This window comes from Callionymus lyra, chromosome 18 (genome assembly GCF_982586985.1).
Source record: "Callionymus lyra chromosome 18, fCalLyr1.hap1.1, whole genome shotgun sequence".
NCBI classification, from domain to species: Eukaryota; Metazoa; Chordata; class Actinopteri; order Syngnathiformes; family Callionymidae; genus Callionymus; species Callionymus lyra.
The window spans coordinates 16,488,220-16,508,760 of record NC_141835.1 but is presented as its reverse complement, the minus strand read 5'-3'; the positions used below and the strand labels follow the sequence as shown (position 1 = coordinate 16,508,760).

The window sequence follows — 20,541 nt, the reverse complement described above, 5'->3', positions numbered from 1 at the left end:
TGTGCTAACACTGTGCTAGCAGACAACCATATATTAGTTGGAGAAGGCACACGTTCTGCACTAGTTTAAAATTACTCGATTTAAAATAGTGCGTGGTTTAAAAAACATATATTTTCTTGTTATTAATCAGACGCATGTTACAGAAGATAATAATATGAGGGCTATTTAAGGCTTTACTTTGTTTTAAAACTTAACATAAAACGAACCTCCTACTCTTATACGCCTGCGCAGTATCGAGGCATGAACACGTGGTGTATGTAAACATCCGGTCTGCTTCGGTTGTCGCACAAATTTCAAGAATGTTCGAGTGCAGAGATTTGATTTAACTGCGAACATTCTGATGCTCCAGTGACCGATCGTTGACAGATGGAAGGCGGAGGACTCATCACACCCACGGAGGACGTTTCCACGCTTTCCCCCGAGGACACGCTGGCCCCCAAATACGATGTAGGAACCCCACTTGCGAGCGATATTTATTATTCAATAACATGCGGGGACAATGGTGGTGATCGTTTTTACACGGACATTAGAATGTTCGATGGGGTGTGAGGTACTGATGGGCTTTTTTAAAATCGTTGAGTCGATGTATAGATCTATACGCGCAGGAACTGTTTACAAACAAACAAACAACCTAGTATCCAAACCTGAGATTTTTACTTTTACTTTTCTTAAAAACAGCCAGTCCTTTACAATCATTTCTCTGGTTAAATTACAGGTACTCTTCGTGGATTACTTATGTTAAAGTAGTGGAGTAGATAGTAAGAAAAAAACACCAGCGATGGTGGTCATAAATGTCCCTCAAGGGCCACATTTTTCCATTGCTTTTTGTGAGGGCCCTGAAATAAAGCAGCAAATAGAATCAAACATAAGATAATTATGCTACAATAGCTTTTGTATTTTATATAACTTTTTTATATTTTGTATAAAAATCACGTTTCCTCAAAAATATATTCGTTTTATATTCACTTAAATCTTTTTGAGTGGCAATAAATGCGAGGAAAAAGTAAAAAAACAACAAAAAAAACTAGTGATATTTATATTTAACAAATAATGAAGATACATTAAAAAGGTTAGTTTATACAGTTTTGACTTCATTAAGGTCCTCTTAACAATAGTTATGGGTCACATTTTTCCCATGTTTCGTCCAAACGGTGAAATGTGTATTTATAAATGAACAGTGATTTTAATAAAACTCTAACTACTGTAGACATCATGAGGCACTTCTTGACTAATACACTTGATGTTCATGTCTCCAGGAGCTGAAGCAGCAGTTTTCGTTGCTGCGGCAGGTGCGAGGAGACGGGAACTGCTTCTACCGAGCCTGCTGTTTCGCCTACCTGGAGTCCATCCTGCAGGACAACAGAGCGATGCAGAGGTGCGACCACGTCCCGTCACAGAAACCCTCATCGGCTTTATTGACCTCCAAGTTTTCATCTCCAGGTTTAAAGACAAAATCCGCCGCAGCGGCGCCACCTTGTTGTCGGCGGGATTCGAAGAAAGCTGCTTTGAGTACCACCTCAACACTGTAAGTACTGTACAATATCTGGGGCTGAGCTTAGACATTCCTCATCCAGAGTGGAGGAATCTCTCAGGTCGATCCCAAGTCCAAAAGTTTTAAATGTTAACCGTAACCTGAGAGACATCTAGACGTGACTAGTCGACTCTCCCTCCTCAGCTAATCCACGTGGTGGAGCAGTGCCAGACGGACCGGCATGAAGCGGTTCTGTTCCGACTCTTGAACGACAGAAAGATCTCGGACAGCGTGGTCCAGTTCCTGCGGCTGCTGACGTCGGCTCACCTTCAGAACCACGCGGACGCCTTCTGCCACTTCGTGGAGGCTCCAAACCTGCAGGTGTACTGTCGACAGGTGAGTGCTGCTGTGGTCACCGCCGCATCTCTTCAACCTGTAACGCTGCCCCCTCGTTCCCCCATCAGGAGGTGGAGATCATGGCGATGCAGTGCGACCACGTGGACATCCTGGCCCTCACACAGGCTCTGGACTTCTGCATAAACATAGTGTCCATGGAGGCTGACGGGCAGAAGCTGCTGCACCACAGAGTCCCCGAGGACGGTCAGCCAGCTCTGCACCTCCTCTACCAGTCGTCCCACTACAACATCATCTACCCGAGACCCCCAACCTGACCGCAGCACCCTCAGAGACACTGTCGGGAACCAAACATGCACTTTGTAGAGTAAAAGAATTTATGTCAAACTTTTATCAACATTCACGTCATTTTCCTTTTTTAAATACACATTTAAAACATCACTGCTGCTCCTGCTGCTTTTTTTGTCTTCTCTTATTTTTCCTCGACTTCTTGGGCTGCACGGGAGCGTTCTTCTTCAGCAGGTGCTTCTGCTGCTGCTCGGACACCTTGCTGATGGCGCTCTCCACCCCGCTGTGGAACACTTCGGGCAGAGGGAGGTGACCCATCTGAGTGGGGTACTTGGTCTTGATGAAGTTCCTGAAAACGGGCTGAGAGGTCAGCGACTTGAGCTGCTTCTTCATGGCCTTCACCATCTTCTGCTGCCTGTGGTCCTCGCCCTCCGTGGACGACCGTCCTGCAGAGAGACGAGAGTTAACCCTTTATTGACCACCCTAGTCGCCACCCTTTGATGACCGGGACTCCTCAAACATCATCTGAAGGCAGAGAACTGGAGCTCAAACACAGACCAGTTTGTGAAAGCAGAAAACAAGAACCTGAAGAATAATATTACTCAACTCATTGTCTACAATTGGATAATAAAATTACAATTCATCCAACTTAACTCACGTTTATTATTCAAGCCTGGTAGACATATTTCTGTTTTTTTCTGTTTTCAGTCAAAAATGTTTAAAAAATACAGACAAAAACACCCGAATCAACATGATCCAGGACACCTGTAGTTAACATTCCTCAGTGTGGTATTTGTTGTAGCACATATTGACCTCAAGTCCTTCCTGGCGTGATATTGTGACTCACCCATGAGCAGCTCTTCGTCCAGGTCCACCTCCAGAGCTTCAGCCGCCTGCTTGAACCAGGAGTCGTGCTGCTTCTGTTTGCAGTTGTGATACTCGATCTTCTCGATCTGCAGGGCCAAGTTGACCCGTTCCTGTGGAGACATGTGAGAACATCCTTCCGTTACTCATCGTTACTATGTCAAGGCTTCTGGATGACCCTGAACCTAGCTTGAGTCCAAAACTAAATTTACACGAAAATTTTACGAAAATACGTCTTCATGGACGAGCTTTAGTGATATCATGCCACTAGAGGGCAGCACAGCTCACCTTGATGGCCTCCATGTACTTTTTCTCGATGGGGAACAACGGGAACTCTTCGTCCTTCCCCAGAGTCCTGAATATCTTCTTGAAGTTCATCATGTCATCCGGTCCGACCATCAGGAGACTCAGACCTTCTTTGGTCGCCCTCGCCGTGCGGCCGCTACGATGGACGTATGTTTCCGAGGTCCGCGGAACCTGCGAGTTACAAGAGAAGTCAGACTGGGTTTTCAGAGAAAGGAGAGAGGAGGCTTACGTGGTAGTGGATCACGTGCTGAATGTTTGGGATGTCGAGTCCTCTGGCGGCGACGTCGGTCGTTAGCAACACGCAGCTGTGACAGGAAGTGACAGGAAGTTAAGGGGGCGACACTAACAGGGAGGGTCAGGACTCACCTCTGCCGCTCGGCAAAGCGCTCCAGGTTCTTCAGCCGCTGCTTCTGGTGCATGTTGGCGTGGAGCGGCAGCGGGTCCAGGTCCAGGATGACCAGCAGTGAGTTGAGCCTCTTGATGACCTCGATGCTGTTGGCGAAGACCATGGTGCGGCCCGGATACTGCAGCAGGAAGTAGTAGAGGAAGAAGTCCTTCTCCTCCTTCTGGCAGAGGACCTGCGTCTCCAGCAGAGTCTCCGCCGTGGCCTCCTTCCTGGTGAGGTCCACGATCTTGGGCTTGGACTTGATGCCCACCTTGTCCATGAGGAGCGCCACCTTGTCGCGTTGTTCCGGTTTCTTCTTCCTCTGCAGGATGCGGTTCGGCAGGCTCGGAGCCATCGTGAGCGTGGCCGAGAAGACGAAGGTCTGTCTGCTGGGGTTGAAGTAGGTCGTGTTCAGCATCTCCAGCAGGCTCTCCAGCTCGGCAAAGTGGCCGCGCTCCACCATGCGGTCAGCCTCGTCGATGACCAGACACCTGAGGACCAGAACCAGACTTCCTTTCATATGTGACACATAATAGAGATCCCTGCAATCCTGGAATCATAAACTGAATGTGAAAATTACAAGGTAATCCACGTTTCCCCTGCAGGATTGTTTTCGGGAGGGACTAACTGTCGCACCTCAGTGAGTGACATGTAGCGATTCCCTTCAGCACCCAAGTCCAAAACACTGTTGTTAGTATGAAGTATGTATGAAAATCAAACATCTATTCAGGATGCATTCTGTCACAGGACAACATAACTTATAACCACTGCTACTACTGAATAATTTAATAATTATTGTACAAGACTAATACTTGTTAATTCAATCTACCTAGTTGTTTAGAACATTATCATTTTAATTGTTAGTAATTTACCTTTGCCATGTGAAAAAAAAGGATTGTAAAACGCTTAAAATGCCCCATTTAAAATCATTTCAACTGCATTTATCGTGTTCCTATTACAATAACGTGTGTAAGAACAAAGTTGCATTTAAAAAGCCTGTCCAATACTGATAAACGGTTAATAAAGACCCCCCCAGCCCTTTGATGAATATCTGGGAATTTGACATCATTTGCCTGACATGTGTTGTCTCGTGCCCTCGTACACTTATTCAACAAAGAAATAACTGCGACACATTCATTACAGAGCTGAAAAACACGTCATAGACTAATTTGTGTCTCGTGAAATGTGTGCACATGTCATTCCATAAAACACTTTTTCACAGCTTCTGCAAAAATAAACAAGTACCGGAGCTGGCGGAGGTTCTGCAGATGCGGGTTCTGCTCCTTGACCAGGTCCCACAGGCGTCCCGGGGTGGCGATGATGATCTCAGGCCGTTTCTTCAACATCCTCCTCTGCTTCTGCTGAGCCATCCCGCCCACGATGTTAGCGATCCTGATGCCTGAAGACCGCAGAGACCAGAACATTCAGGGTGTTTTAGAAACTGACCCACAAAACAATCCAGAGCAGGAATGATCGGTAGAACTCACCGGTGAACTTGGCGACGGCGTCGATGTGGTGTTTGACCTGCACGGCCAGTTCTCTGGTCGGCGTCAGAACCAGACCCAGCAGTGGCCGACTGTTATCACAGGGGACTCTCTCTCCCCCCTCAAATCCAAACACTGGTTTCTCAAAGAGAAGCTCCTCATCTTCATCGACATCATCCTCCTCCTCTTCATCCTCTTCCATCTCCTCCTTCTCACCCTCTTCCTCCTCATCCTCCTCCTCATCCTCCTCAGTTTCTTCCTGGTTCTCCTGTGGCTCCTTCTCTACTTCCTCAGGCAGGTACAAACTCTCCACCTTCTCCGGCTCCTCCCCTTTTTTTTTCTTTTTTCCCGAACTGCTCTTCCACTCCAGGATGGAGTGGATCATGGGAATACCAAACGCCAAAGTCTTTCCACTTCCTGTAGACAACAAGGTCATTTAAAATAGTTACACAACTATTTAGCAATCGTTAAAGAGTTACACAGAAATAGAGAGTTAGTAACATGGTCAGATTTTGATCAATCATTCCCAAAACTGGACAAAAATAATAATAAAGAGCAAGAGTACAAGATATGTAAAGAAAATACACATTATTTTCTAAGGAAGAAGATACTACAATATAAAACATATTACTACAAAAAAGAGCCATGGTTCTGCTGCAAAATAAAGCTTGTTATTTTGTTAAAAGAGCATAGAATATCAGCAGAACTGAAAATAAATATATAATTATGCAGTAGCGAACGATAACATCTAACATTATGACAAACCCACCGAACCTTTATTCGAAGTAAATAAGGTTAATAATGTGGATCTTGATGAAAAAAGCCTCACCAGTCTCTGCTGCTCCCAGGATGTCCAGTCGGTCCCGGATGGCTGCAGGGAGAACCAGAGCCTGGATGGGAGTCGGAGCACTGAAACCCAGACTGCTCAGGGCCTTCAGAACCTGCTCAGGAACGAACAGATTCTTCCAGGCGCTCACGTCACTGTTCTTCTCCTCGGATGTAGACGTCGCAGCTTCAGTCCAGTTCTTCGGCTTCTTCTTCTTCGTTGGTTGGTTGTCTGTGTTTTCATGCGCTGGGACAACAACACACTCTTCCTCTGCTGCCTTCTTCTCCTTCTTTTGCTGCTGCTTTTTTGTCTTTTTGCTTGGTTTTGCTTCTGCGCTAGAAACTTCTTGCACAACTACATCCTTCTCTTCCTCCGTCTCATCCTCCTTTACCTGCTCAACCTCCTCCTGTGTCGCCTCCTCAGGTTTATCTGCCACAAGCTTCTTTTTTTTCTTCTTTTTGGCCTTCTTCTTGACTGGTTCAGGGGCACTACCCTCCTCCACGCCCTCGCCTACAACCACCTCACCGGCTTTTCTCTTCTTCGCCGTCTTCTTCTTCTTCTCCTTATTCAGCTCCTTGGCCGCCTGCGACGCGGCCTTTTCTGAGTCCACCAACCGGTAGTTGGTTATTTCCTCGAAGCAGATCAGACCCTCCATGCCTTCTTCTGAGAACAAACTCGGGTCCAGGTCCACGGCTTTCCACTGACCTCGCAGTTTGATGCTCTTATTGAGCACTTTTCCACCTCCTTTCTTCATCTTCATCTTTGCTATAAATGTGTTTCTTACTACGACATATGATCAAATATTATCTGATGATCGCGAACAATTGTACACCAACAGATGTTATCCGTACAAACCTATACTATTCGCGACTTATCGAGTCCCCTGACAAACGCTTTTAGTCAAAATAAACTATGAAAACATTCCAAGACCGAGAAGCACATTTCACGAGGGCGCCGCCATGATGGAAGATGATCACGTGGTGTGGAGGCGCCCCCGCCTTTTCGTTTTAGAGTTTAACAAACAATAATTACCGTACAATATTTAACAACAAAGTAGAAGAAAAATATATATATGACAATAATATATATTTTGGTGGTAATATAATTTTTTACTGAAGTCACGTTATAAAAATATTATTATATTGTAGTTTTGTAGTAAAACGTAAGTATATATGAATTGTTGCTGGCATAATAATACTTATAATACAACTAAATCAAACGTGTTATTTTTTTTTCCTCAAGGATGAATAATAATATTTTAATAGTTGACACATTTAACCATAGGAACCATTTGTTGTTGTTGCCGCCCGGAGTATTTTTGATGACGCACCTACCTTAGATTTGTATTTGAGTATGTTTTTTGTTTTTAATTTTACGGGAACAATGTCGTTATATTACTGAATATATATTGAATATTTGTCATTTTTCGGCCCGAATCAACACATTATATACATAATTTAATTAGATTGTTCAAACATGTTGAACACAATGCTCATTTTTAACTTGGTTAATTTTAAACAGTCGAAAAGAAGTACAATTAAATGCATAGTAAAACATGGTTTCTAACACATATTAAAAAATGAACCTTATTGATATTTAAAAGGTTATTTGAAAGTATTTAACTGAGAGAGGAAAACATTTAGTTTTTGTGGGACAGAAATAATACAAAGCACAAAACTATAAACAATAATAATAAAACAGTACATGTTTAAAGAGTAAGTAAGTAATTTGTATTTATATAGCGCTTTTCCAGACCAGGGTCACAAAGCGCTTAAACAACCAAAACAATACTCAATAAAATATATACTTTAAAGGTCAAGAGTCTCATTGAAGTTCATGTGAGGGATAAAAAAAATAGAAGTATTTCACATTTGTTTTATTAATATCGCTTTTGTAGTTTACAGAGTCAACGTAAAAAACGTGAATGTTGTCGTTGCTACTTCTTGGTGGGGTCGATGACTCTGCCCATGAACAGCAGGCAGTTGGTGTCCTCGTGGTAGATGAAGAAGAAGAACGGTCTGTCCACGCAGAAGATGCTGGGCAGAGAGTAGGGGGTGATGCCCACCGTGGTGGCAGCTGCCGCCGTCGTGCCCGACTCGTCCACTTCGATCACGGCTTTGTGGAGAACCTGAGGCGAGACGGTTCAATGTTTATAGTCGTTCACCTCGGATTATAGCAGGATCTCCTTCAGACCTCGGACACCTTGACCCCTCCGTCCTTGTGGATCCTCGTCAGATTGGCAGAGTCGCTGAAGACGCTGCTTATGCCCAGCTCCGGGAGCAGGTTGTGCAGCAGGTACGACTGCTCAAGCTTGAACTTGGGAAAGTTGACCTCCAGTTTTCTGTGAACGTGAAGATCAGTCTCTGGAACTTGACCTCAAACCTCGTACTCACGATCTCCGCAGCTTCTGGATCCAGCCGAGGAACCTCTGAGTGTTGATCTCGTCGTCGATGGTGGTGTAGTCCATGCCCTGGTTCGGCAGCAGGACCAGCATGGACACGCCCTCTTTGTAGGGCAGCTTCAGCACCCTGGCTCCCAGAACAAGGTCCTCTGTTGTGTAGAACTTGTCCTCCACCAACATCATGGGCACCTCCACGATGTTGTAGCTGTCGATGTGGAACTTCTGCTTCATCGTCAACTTGGAGTTGAAGGGCTTTTGCCAACTTCCTGTGGAGGATTGTTGCTGGGTTTATATCACAGTATTTAAAAAATGTTTCTTTAATTTGGATAAAGTTCAGCTGTGTTTTTAACATGTTTTATAACTTTTATTATATAAAACCACTTGCATTTTGTTCTTAAATATTAACTTTGTTTAAGACAAGTGTACATTAAATGTGTCCTACTATATATTTTATATGAAAATGACACTTTTATTATGAGCATATCAAGATACACACCATTTGAGACAGATTCATTTGAAAACATTTAACTTTTTCCTGTCATAAATATGTATCATCGGAAACACATTAGAAATTATATTTTGGTATTTATTGTAGAATTACACAATTGACATTCTAAATTACAACACATACTAAGACAATACGGGTTGGTACATTTCAACACACTGCAGCTGCAACTGTTAGCCACAAGCTAAGCAAACAAGTACATACAAAAGTATTCGTTTGAAAAAAAAAAATATTGCTCAGTATCACAAGCAGATTTTAGCTAAAATTATTTCTCACTGATGAATGTGTATCATGTTGTTAGAAAATAAATACACAAATATTGATATTTAAATTGAAATATTGTTTCATTCATGTCACGTCACAAACTGAATCAAATGAATAACTAGCTTAAAAAAGGTTTTAATAAATGCAAATTAAAAAGTTTGGAGTGATTTTTAAATGTACATTTATAAATGTGCTCATCGTTTTATTCTTGACGTGATAATACAACAATATATCTTTGGGAATGACATTTAGATTAACATTAATATTCATCTAAATAAATAAAAACTTCTAAACCCTCCCCTTTGAATTTGATTGAAGCCACTGTTTTAAATTTAAATATTATATTTTTGATTGAAACAACTTCTTTTTTGGATTAAAATATTATATTTTTGATTGAAGCAACATCTTCTATAAATAAAAATATTATATTTTTGATTGAAACAACTACTTTTATAAATTAAAATATTATATTTTTGATTAAAGCAACTTCTTTTTTAAATTAAAATATTATATTTTTGATTGAAGCAACTTAGTTTTTTGGTCGAACAACTTCTTTTAACATTATTTGTTGTTTGAAAATATTCTTTCGGATTGAGTAAACTTTTTGATTGAAACAATTTATAGATTAAATTATTATTTTTAATTGAATAAATTAACAAATCCACCTCCATATAAATGCTGCTCAGTCGTCCTGCAGACCCTCGGGGTGCAGCAGCTGGAGACTCACCCTGGAAGAAGATGGCGTTGACGAGCATGAGCTGCGTGAGCGGGTCCACCTCCGACAGCATCTCCTTCACCCTCCCGTCAGTTTTCTCGCGGATGAAGTCGTTGATGACGCGGGCGCTCGAGCTCGAGTCGGAGAAGTTGAGCTGCTTGACTTCTGCGCTGAAGAAGGTCTGCAGGAGCCGCTGGAAGTCCTGCTCCACGCTCAGGTCCTCCCTCAGGAACATCGCCATGTCCTGCGCCAGCTCCAGGCTGCCGTTCCTCGTGATGTTCTCCTGGAGCCTCCGGAACAGATCCGGGATCAGCTCCTGGTGCTGGTCCCGGTCCAGGTCCCGCAGGTTCAGGCCGGTCAGCAGCTCGCGCCGCGTGTCACCGCCCGAGCCCGAGGTCAGCGCGGCGAAGCTCGAGGAGACGCTGAGCGGCGAGAAGAAGATGTTCTTGTCGTGGTAGGAGGAGATCCTGCGGTACAGGTTCATGGCGAAGTCCATGTTTTTGATGGCCAGGTGTTGGATGGAGGCGGGCTGGGCATCGTGGAGGCGCGCGAGAGCCAAGACGCAGGTGAGGAGCAGCAGTGACGTCATCGCACCTGAAGTCCAAATCAGTTGGAATAAAGTTTATTTAAAAAAAACTAAAACATACACGAGCTCGTGTGTTTGTTGTTTTAAACATGAGCTGAGACTCGAAAATACATGTTTAGAAAAACAATCTGACGTCAGAGAAAAGTTTAAAAAACAGTTAAATCTAACGTTAATTCATGACAGACGAGAGATTCTTCTTCTACTCACCAGTTCTCACCAGAAACACGATATTTGGGGAAACAAAGTGCAAGTGTGTGGAGCGTTACACATTAACGAGGGCGCTGTCGCGACAGGTGACGTCACAGCACCACTGATTTTGTTTTAAACAAAAACAAACAACTCAGGAAAAATATGTTCGATTCCCACTGTTTTTTTTTACCCACAGTCCAACACGAGAGATTCTCTGTCCTTGAGAGTCCACTGCCTCTGACCCTTGGTAGCTGGGATAGACTACACAATATATACGTTCTCAATTCGGCTGAAATGTATTGCGAAATCTAAGGCCATGATGGACATTTTTGAACATTTCATATATATATATATATATACACATATATATTTTTTTAAATCAAAAAATATAAACATAATATTCGTTTTCTTATAGAAATGCATACAAAAATAACACAAACAAATGAAAATAAAAACAGATTATATGAAATATTATTTTATTTTGCCCAATTGTTGGATAAAGTACAAACGATTGCAAAAAGTAAATAAAGATAAATGTAAGTGGTCAATGATCATCGTTTAAAAGTAAGTAAGTAATTTTTATTTATATAGCGCTTTTCCAGACCAGGGTCACAAAGCACTTAAACAATCAAAACAATATTCAATAAAGTATATATTTTAAAGGTCAAGATAAAACTGAGAACACAACAGAAGTTCCAGAAAATCAAGTAGTAAGTTACAGATGTTTACAAAAGGCTTTTAGTTCCAACATTATTTTGACATTTGTTGCATTACACAAATTATTTGATGGCATTTCATCTCTAAAAAGGTCTAAATATTTATAAAACTGTATTTCTTTTTTGTAATTTAATCAGCTATTTTGCAATATATATATATGCAAATATTTGGATATAATAATAATGGGTGAAATTTTCATTTAAATATGTTAAGCATAAACAATTAAAAGAAGAAAATGAAAATATATACTTAAATAAATGATAATTAAGTTAAGGAGTCTTGTATTTAATGTAAGGTCAGTGATCAAGCGTGAGTGACTTTAAGAACGTTTCGACAGCAGAGTCAGGAAAAGTGAACAAAGCTTTAATTTAAGAAACAATTCCATCCAGGCGTGAAGGAGACATGACTGGTCAGAACGAGAGACTGAGGAGAGTGGAAAGAATTTTGTTTCACGTCTTGCGTTAAAGTTTAAAAATAATTTAAGGTCTTTAATCAGGCGACAGAAACAGAAATACTTCATGGTTAATAGAAGGAATTCTTTTGATTCTTGTGAGTCTCTGACATTCTAAAGATGAGGAAAATACTGAATCTTGAGCGAGTGTTATCGGGAACATAATCTGTGTTTGTTGGGGAAAGATGGCGGTGGATGGGGGGTGGGAGGGGGGATGCATCCCTAAATGACCTTTTGACTCAGCCAAGGTCACGTGTTTCCAGCTCAGGCCCGGAACCACGGCGCTCTCCCAGACAAAGAAACAAGTGAATGATAGAAGGCGCCACGGCAACAAGGCAAATTGCAAACTTGGATTAAACAGCGTCGTCTTCTTCTTCTGCCTCGCTGAGTCGAACTCACTGCTGCCACCCGTCTGTGGTCAGAGGAGCTGACCGGGGGGGTGGGGGTCGGGGGGATCAGTGTTCTGTCCATTAGTTCTCGTGTGCAAAGAAGCAGGAAGAGTTGAGCTCGTCGTCGACCTCCACCTCTTTTATTTCTCCCGTGCGGCGCCGCTGCTCTCTGCACCAGAGGAAGACGTTGAGATTATAATCCAGACTTTTCTACTCTCAACTCACCGGAGCTTCCTGAGGATCCGGCGCCAGCTGGTGGTGGAATGTTCTGCTGTGCGTTCTGATGCTGCCTGCACAGAAGAGAACAAGCGTCAAAGTCACGTTCACCAGCACGGAGTCCTGTGGACGCACCGGTCGAAGTAAACCTGCCTCCTCCGCCTCAGCTCCTCTGCGGTCAGAGACTCGTTCTGGCTCGAGGTCGCCGCCTGCTGGCTGGACTCTGACGCCACGTTACTAATCACCGCCCCTGTCGATAGACGTGACGTCAGAACTGTAATCATGATAAATGTCGCCCTCTAGCGATCCAACCTTGCATGCTGAGCTGAATGGCTCTGCGAAGATCCGCCTCCTCGTCCTCCACGTCGATGTCCTGCCTGCTGAGCGCCAGAGCGCGCTTCAGCTCCTCGTCCTCGTCCACCGCCTCGCCCTCGCCGCTGAAGCCCACCTCGGACTGGACCAGAGCCGCCGACCTGCTGCTGACCCGAGGGGATGGTCAAACACGGAACACATGGCGGGGGGAGAAGGTTACGAACCCTGAGCTGCTCTGGGCCTCGTCCTCGCCAATGAGTTTGGGTCTCTGCTGCTGCTGCACCCTCATGATGTTGAGGATCTGCTCCGCCTCACACTCCGGCAGGTTCCCCAGGATCACGAATATGGAGTAACCTGTGGACACGCATGTGGAAGTAGATCAGTGCCATCGAACGTATTGGAACTATGTTGTTTTAAGCATTAAATATCTTATTTCAAGGAATTGAATTTAAAACTTTTATGTTGAAAGGTTGAATTTGTTTTAACCCTTGTGATATCTCTGGGTCATGGTGACCCAGTGACTTCAACAACAAAGGTGTTTGTGGTATCCCTTGTGCGTCGTTCACCTTGACAATTATTCAATCAACACATAACATTGAATAATTGTATTTAATAATCTATTTTATTTACTCTATTAGTCATTTAAAAATAGATTTTCTAAATTAAATATATTATTTCCATATAAAATGTTCATATAATAGTGCAACCATTGAACATTATATTATTATATTGAATTTAGAAAATGTGTTTTAAATATTAAACTAAATGTAAAACATTTTTTTATTCACTTTGAAGATTTTTAAATTATATAAAAACTTTCAATCAATAAACAAAGTTTCAACATTTGAAAAGTTAAATCCAATGTTCAACATTTTGACTTATGTACTGAATTATAAAAGTAACCTATCATATAAAAATATAAAACAGATATATTTTCATTGAAAGAATGAATTACATTTTAATTAAATTAAATTTCATATCTACATTTTTTTTAATGATAATAAATATGTTTTTGAGGGAAGAAAACGTAGATTAATAGTACAAGATAAACGAGACATGCTGACACTCACCTTCCTGCTGTAGCTGAGCCAGGAAAAGAGCTAAATACGTGTCGGAGATCAGCTCCGGTCCGGTCAGCAGAGAGTTCAGGTTGAACCACTGAGATGCAGAAACACAAAACAAGGTGAGGATTCCAGGACGAACAGTTCCACGTGTGCTTCGTCGCCACCTGCTGTCCTAGCTTGCGGATCGTGAACCAGTGTTCCTTGTAGTTGCAGATAAAAGCTTTTTCGTTTCTGCGGAGCAACAAAAAATAAAGTTCAGTCGCCATGACGACAGACTTGAGTTACTGAGACTCACATGGGGTTGATGTTTTGACTCTGGTACTCGCGGCTGTTGAACAAAAGCAGCTCTAAACCCCAAACTCTCAGCGCGTTGCTGATGACCTGAAACAGGAAGTGAGGATGAGTTACTGTTGCTGCCGAGCAGAGTCGCTCCAGGTCTCACTTGGATGGAGAAGAATCCGCTGTCGTCCATGTTCCCAGAAGGTTGCTACAGATACAATCAGAAGAATGAGTCGAGGAGTTCTGCAAGGCGCGACGCTCGCTCCTTTAAAGGTCATTCCTCCACAGAACCATTGGTTTGTGACGGGTGTTTGCTCACCTGTAAGAAGGTCCTGTACTCTTCGCTGCCCATCCCCCCCTCCGCCATCCTCATCCTCTCCTCTTCATCCAGCTGGTGGGCGATGGACGACAGGTCGACCGGAGTGAAGTACTCACCCTGCAGCAGGTTGTTGAGGCAGTGTTGAGCGCACAGAGAGCCTTCTTGCTGTGAAGGACAACAAAAATACTTATAGTACATGTAATCAAGCAAAAGTTGTGTTCAGTGCAAGAACATTTACTAGTCTACAGTTAATTAGTATTTAATTTAATATGTGTACAGATTTCTTTTTTCGTAGATATCAGTTTTCTTAGGACTGATACAGAATTAGCAAGATTTTTTCCTGAAATACACAAAACGTACCTTATAACTTAGATATTTAGATAAAAATATATTATTTTATACTATATGTAACATGTATAAAATATGTTTTTATTTGCTTAGATAAATAAAGTAAAACATACCAAAAACACTTTTTAATGATTCTTCAGTTTGTAGCACACTTCTACACCGACATACAAATATACAATATATAAGCTTATAGCAATACATAATCTATATATTGTTTCGTATCAACTATGTTACACAATATAACAAAGATAATATATATGCATATACTAAGCAGATGTCCACGTAGATACACACATAAAATACATAAATATTATTGTACATATATATATACCATAAACTTACTATCAAACTTCCTCTTCTATATATGCATTAAACACAACGTTACAGAAATATTATCACTTTAAAATGTATGTATTATTTACATTAATACAAGGACATTAACGTGTTGAATCAAACTTGTGTAGATATCGCTAATGTTCGTGATGTTATGTGTTTTACATTCGCTTGAAACATCGTGTTAAGTCTTTATTTCAGGTAAGTTTTCAGCCTTCCAAATTATAGACATTATCACAATAACTCCACAGGAGAAGGAGAATATAAAACACAACCAGCGACTGGTGAACAATGATTTATTTGTTGAGGCTCATGAAGTGTTTAGTGGTGGCTAAGCTACAAACAGCTAACTTCCGTAAACAAAAGCACCAGCTCTCTTGCTCACAACCCAGCGATCATCTGACACAGAAGCGAACCGTTTATACACAAAACCCGCATTATGGTTGATAAATAATAAGAAATAACAGATTAAGTTTAAATTTGAACAAACCAATTAGCATGTCCATGAACGCAACACCACTAAACAACGCGACTTATCACGAAACAGAGAATATATACTTTTACTTCCACGTAAGAAGACATTTGTTAGCAGTAGAAAGCGATGCATGGATAAATGTTATTTAAAAGTGACCTACTTTCTCGTGAAATATAGAGTCCATGGTCAGCTCAGTTGGCTCTGACTTCTGGATGCGATCGTCTCCATGGAGAGGAGGACAACAGCAAGCAGCGCCCCCCGCTGGTGGGATGTTAGACTGCTGGACTCACCGAGGATTAATGTATATTCTTTTTCACTTTAAAGGATCAAAATGATGACAAGATACATTTTTAAAAGCTTCTATATTCATATAAGTAGTGCATGTTCATAGTGTATCCGTTCTCTCTCAGCTCTATATCATTTTTTAAATTTCATTTTCAGTTTTCTCCTCGTTATTGTTGCAAATGGCTATTTTTAGATACATTTTTGTAATCTGTTGCTTTTAAGCATTATTTTCTTACGATAATCTGATGACAAGACGAAGGCTTTCATGTTGTATTCTTTTAAATTGTACAAAATAAAAAGTATTAAGGGCCCACGAGACGTTTCCGAGTCATATTGACAAATATGTCGGTACGTTTTTTGACCTCGTTTCCTCTTAATAGGTAAAAATGAATTTGAAATATATTACTTAATGTATAAACATGTACATTTAAATTTAATTTAAAATGTACCGAGTTTGTGACCCAAACTGGATTAAAACGCCCTCTAGTGGTCAATGCGCACACAGCGCCCACTAGAGTAATTCATTTTATTTTTTATGGTTGTTTACTAAAAGCTATATTAAAATATACACATTTGTCAACAAAAAATACTGCCCACTACAGGCAAGGAATACATGTTCTGGATGTTCAATCGGATTTAAAGGTTAGTGTGAAACTCTACAACACAAATAAAAAATAAAAGTTTTTATCTCCTGAGATGTTCCTTCAGCAGGTCTGTGGTTTGAGTCTAGATCTGATGAGACTGTGACTCTTTCCCCTGACAAGCTTCTTTGGGACGTCATAATCCAATAATCCCAATCTCAGATTCATTGGCTGCAGCAGCGTCTCGAGTCTTCTGCTCCGAATATTCTTCTGCAAAATGTTGGATTGATATGAAAGAAGATCCGAGATGCAGGTACGATCGTTTAAAATAATCTTTAATTCGGGTTTAATTTGCGGTCAGTAGTCGAGGGTGGGATTATATGGGGCTGTGGTCACTTTACACTGATTGTATTTTCACACACGTCGTTTAAAGCCTTTAAATATATCATGGTCTTTTAAAAACAATCTGTCATTTATTAAATCTAAATAAGATTTTCAGTCGAGTCAAGACTCTTATCCGTACAAATAATCCCAGATTTCTGTTTTTGCTTTACCGACACATACATTACATATATTTCAATAATCTGTAAAATACATAAATCATTTGGATATGAATGAAACAAAAACAGTTTAAGAAATAGTTTACATTAATTTCATTTATGAAATGTAATGTACAAATCATATCTAAAGAATATAATCTCCATTTCTTTAGAGGATTAAGTTATATCAGACAATACGATCGTTTGATTGGACGTTTGGAAAAGTGGGCGGATCCACTTTAGCTCTGAAGGTGCAGTTCGAAAAAAAGTAATTTTACGAAACAAATAGAGTAAAAAAAAGTTATTATACTATGTAAATTATTAACTCGAGTCAATTTGCAAGAATAAATACTAATAAATATATGATTACATTATATCAAGGGGAATATTTATACAAAAAATGAACATAGAAAGAAATTAAAACGATTAAAATTAACAGTTACACTAATAAGTACTATTCATTTAAATCAGAATCAGAAGCTTTTATTGCCACTGTTGTAAACACAATACATGATCTTTTAAGGCAGTATTACAAAATAAAATAATAGATAGAAATGAAATAAAAAGAGACTAATGAAATACAATAAATTCAAATACAATAAGAGACATTAACATAAAATTACAGACAAATAATTAATAATTAAATTAGATTTATATAAAATGATGTCAGACATGAATATCGATAACCAACTTACAGATCAATAAAAAGGTGACTCTTTGACCTCAGACCTGGAAAGAAAACACAAACAAACACACAGATTTGTAGGAGCAGCAGGAGATGACAAGACTACGTAGAATCCTCGCCGGCTGATTAATGATTAAGGAGGATTAGAAGAGGGCTGCACTCGTCTGCTCATTCACTTCATCACTCTCTTCCAGACAGGAAGTAAAGACAGCAGGAGTCCAGGGGCCTCATGGAGAACAGGTCCAGTTGAGCTACTCGCAGCAGGATGCAGCTTCCGTCAAACTCTGTCAGAGAGTCTAATCTGCTTATGAGCGGACCAACAGAGAGTCGCGGCCCCCCCTCCTCGCCTCCACCTGACTGGATTTAGAACGTGGCGCGATGGCAGTTTTGAAGGTGAAGTTCACCAAAACCAGGAGGGACAAGCTGGCACAGGTGCTCTGGATCCTCAACTGGATCTCCGTGGTGACCGGCGCCATCCTCTTCAGCCTGGGCATCTACCTGAAGGTGGAGATCAACAAGCGGGCGGAGCTGATGGCCGACCGGGACGTCCAGTCGGTCCCCAACATGCTGATCGCCGTCGGCCTCATCGCCTGCGCCATCAACTTCCTGGGCGGCAAGATCTGCTACGACTGCGCCGACGCCACCAAGTTCCTGCGCTGGAAGCTGATCCTGCTGCCGTACATCATCTTCACCTTCTTCTTCACCTGCTGCATCCTGGTGGGGGCGCTGATGTGCTACACCATGCACGGCCAGCTGGAGGAGTCGCTGCAGCTGGGACTGGCCGACGCCATGAGGTTCTACAAGGACACAGACATTCCGGGCCGGTGCTTCCTGAAGCGCACCGTGGACCTGCTGCAAATACAGTTCCAGTGCTGCGGCAACAGCGGCTACAAAGACTGGTTCCAGATCCAGTGGGTCAGCAACCGCTACCTGGATATGACCCGGCGAGACGTTCAGGAGTAAGTTCCAGGGGTTGGAATTTGATTTCCTCAGGGGCCGCATACGGTTGTGAAGGGCCATCAAGCCAATAGAAAGAAGAAACCAAACCTGAAATTATTCCATTAACATTTTATGAGGGGTGTGTATTGGCAAGAAACTAGTGTTACGATACGTATCACGATACATGGGCAAAATTAAGATATAAAAGAATACTGTAGTAACAAGGTTTTATTTGTAGTATTGTCGAGTACTTGACTCTGGATTTGCAGGATTTAAAGACCACATGACTCTTGACGAAGTCGTAACGGTTTTCATTTGTTTTGAAACCAAAATATGTCCAAACATCAGCTTTAAAAGCTGCAGGAGTCGACTGTATCCTCTCGTCCTCAGTCACCACCAGGATTTCATTGAACAAACGCTGTGAATATTTGTATGTCAATTGCAAAAAAAAGCAAAGAAATTGCAAAGAAATCAAATAAATCAATAGTTTAGTGGGAAAAAAAATTTGCAATATATTTCCTTATCGATATTTTCTTACACCCCTGCCTTTAAAGGAGGAAAATATGATAAAAGCAATGTTTTTTTTAATTTATATTTCTTAAATTTAATTCAGAATTAATTTGAGGAAAAAATATTTAATCCCAAAAAGGAAAAAAGGCCTAAACAAATATAAAAAAATAAAAATGAAATACAAAATAAAATTGTAAGTTATCACTCACATGCATTTATACATTGACATTTTGAGGGCTGCATAAATATAGTCAAAGGCCGCACTACGCCCCGCTTTAGCGCCTTAAACAGTGAGCTAATACTCGTCTCTCACAGCCGCCTGCGCAGTAACGTGGAGGGGAAGTTCCTGATGGACAGCGTCCCCTTCAGCTGCTGCAACGTCAACTCTCCTCGTCCCTGCATCCAGAGCCGGATCAGCAACAACTCGGCCCACTTCAACTACGAGCACCAGACGGAGCAGCTCAACCTGTGGAGCTCCGGCTGCTGCCGAGCACTGCTGGACTACTACACCAACATCATGCAGTCCATCGGCCTGACCGTGCTGCTCACCTGGATGTTCGAGGTCCGGCTCCGGATCATGTTTGAAGACTCACTGAAGCTTTGACTCACGGCTCTCTCTCTCTCTTCTAGTTGTCGGTTCTGACGGGGGTCCGGTACCTGCAGACCTCCCTGGAGAACGTGCTCAGGCAGGGCGACCCGGACTCGGAGTCGGACGGCTGGCTGCTGGAGAACAGCCTCATGGAGACGGCCCGGATCAACCTGAACATCATCAAGAATCTGGGCAAGAACAACCACATCGACACGGCCAACAACGGAGACCCCAACATCAACGTCCCCTCGTCCAGCAAGGCGCACTACGGCCCGGACAACCTGCCCCCCCAGAAGAGCCCGGCGGCCAGCTGATGACACCCGGACGTTCCCGGGGGTTATCGCCCCTGGACTGTGCTATCCAATGTTTACATGTGACACTGCCTGCTACAGAGAGTCGCCGCCTGATGACATCATCAAGTCAATCTGACTCTGCTTCTGTGCACAACCACTGGCCTTGAGATCGATCGGCCTTAAGAGAACACAACTCATGAAGTAATTACCGAGTCTGGTTAGACTTTCTTAGCTTTACTGTCGGTAGATTCTTAAAGTAGTTTAGGATCCTGGTTTCTCTGCTTCAGACTATGATCAATAATAAAGATATTAAAAAAAAATCTCAGCTCAGTTTAGATCATAACTCAGGTTCTAAACCCTTAAGGTGCAAACACGACAGCAACTGCTTCGAACCAATGTAGAGGTTCTAGAATAAGGGAGTTTGAAGACGATCTAAATCAGATGTTAAACTTATTTTATCAGAGAAGGAGCCAAAATCTTTTAGCACTTTACATTTACCAAACTCTCATGCTTTTAAAAATTCCCATCAAATTCTTTACGTCATCCTCAGTTTTCCTTTTATTGTTGAAAACCATAATC

General features: G+C 41.8%; 5 protein-coding genes across 6 annotated transcripts; 2 read left to right on the top strand and 3 right to left on the bottom strand.

Moving 5' to 3' along the window:
• Window positions 1–100: 100 nt before the first annotated feature.
• LOC148060732 (ubiquitin thioesterase OTUB2-like) lies at window positions 101–2,266 on the top strand. The gene is made up of 5 exons (XM_087779377.1): window positions 101–447; window positions 1,257–1,375; window positions 1,441–1,525; window positions 1,676–1,867; window positions 1,936–2,266. Exons 1-5 carry the CDS (start codon window positions 367–369, stop codon window positions 2,140–2,142), a joined length of 684 nt encoding a protein of 227 aa, XP_087635503.1. The 5' UTR covers window positions 101–366; the 3' UTR covers window positions 2,143–2,266.
• On the bottom strand, window positions 2,182–6,929 carry ddx24 (DEAD (Asp-Glu-Ala-Asp) box helicase 24). The gene is made up of 8 exons (XM_087779373.1): window positions 5,982–6,929; window positions 5,156–5,569; window positions 4,914–5,067; window positions 3,650–4,159; window positions 3,513–3,588; window positions 3,266–3,454; window positions 2,961–3,090; window positions 2,182–2,559 (listed from the first exon to the last, which is right to left on the bottom strand). Exons 1-8 carry the CDS (start codon window positions 6,736–6,738, stop codon window positions 2,264–2,266), a joined length of 2,526 nt encoding a protein of 841 aa, XP_087635499.1. The 5' UTR covers window positions 6,739–6,929; the 3' UTR covers window positions 2,182–2,263.
• Window positions 6,930–7,839: 910 nt separating this feature from the next.
• serpina10b (serpin peptidase inhibitor, clade A (alpha-1 antiproteinase, antitrypsin), member 10b) lies at window positions 7,840–10,675 on the bottom strand. The gene is made up of 5 exons (XM_087779828.1): window positions 10,657–10,675; window positions 9,876–10,457; window positions 8,372–8,645; window positions 8,172–8,319; window positions 7,840–8,106 (listed from the first exon to the last, which is right to left on the bottom strand). Exons 2-5 carry the CDS (start codon window positions 10,450–10,452, stop codon window positions 7,915–7,917), a joined length of 1,191 nt encoding a protein of 396 aa, XP_087635954.1. The 5' UTR covers window positions 10,453–10,457; window positions 10,657–10,675; the 3' UTR covers window positions 7,840–7,914.
• Window positions 10,676–11,696: 1,021 nt separating this feature from the next.
• Window positions 11,697–15,838, bottom strand: atxn3 (ataxin 3). 2 transcript variants are annotated; one of them, XM_087779375.1, is made up of 11 exons: window positions 15,702–15,838; window positions 14,386–14,550; window positions 14,230–14,274; window positions 14,083–14,168; window positions 13,952–14,018; window positions 13,794–13,881; window positions 12,948–13,077; window positions 12,724–12,890; window positions 12,547–12,661; window positions 12,421–12,485; window positions 11,697–12,364 (listed from the first exon to the last, which is right to left on the bottom strand). In XM_087779375.1, the coding sequence occupies exons 1-11, from the start codon at window positions 15,723–15,725 to the stop codon at window positions 12,336–12,338; spliced, it is 981 nt and encodes a 326-aa protein (XP_087635501.1). In that variant the 5' UTR covers window positions 15,726–15,838; the 3' UTR covers window positions 11,697–12,335. The 2 variants fall into 2 exon arrangements, with proteins under 2 accessions (XP_087635501.1, XP_087635502.1); XM_087779376.1 differs by having other exon boundaries at window positions 12,724–12,887.
• Window positions 15,839–18,009: 2,171 nt separating this feature from the next.
• On the top strand, window positions 18,010–19,998 carry LOC148060728 (photoreceptor outer segment membrane glycoprotein 2-like). The gene is made up of 3 exons (XM_087779241.1): window positions 18,010–18,590; window positions 19,396–19,642; window positions 19,711–19,998. The coding sequence occupies exons 1-3, from the start codon at window positions 18,010–18,012 to the stop codon at window positions 19,981–19,983; spliced, it is 1,101 nt and encodes a 366-aa protein (XP_087635367.1). The 3' UTR covers window positions 19,984–19,998.
• The last annotated feature ends 543 nt before the right edge of the window (window positions 19,999–20,541 follow it).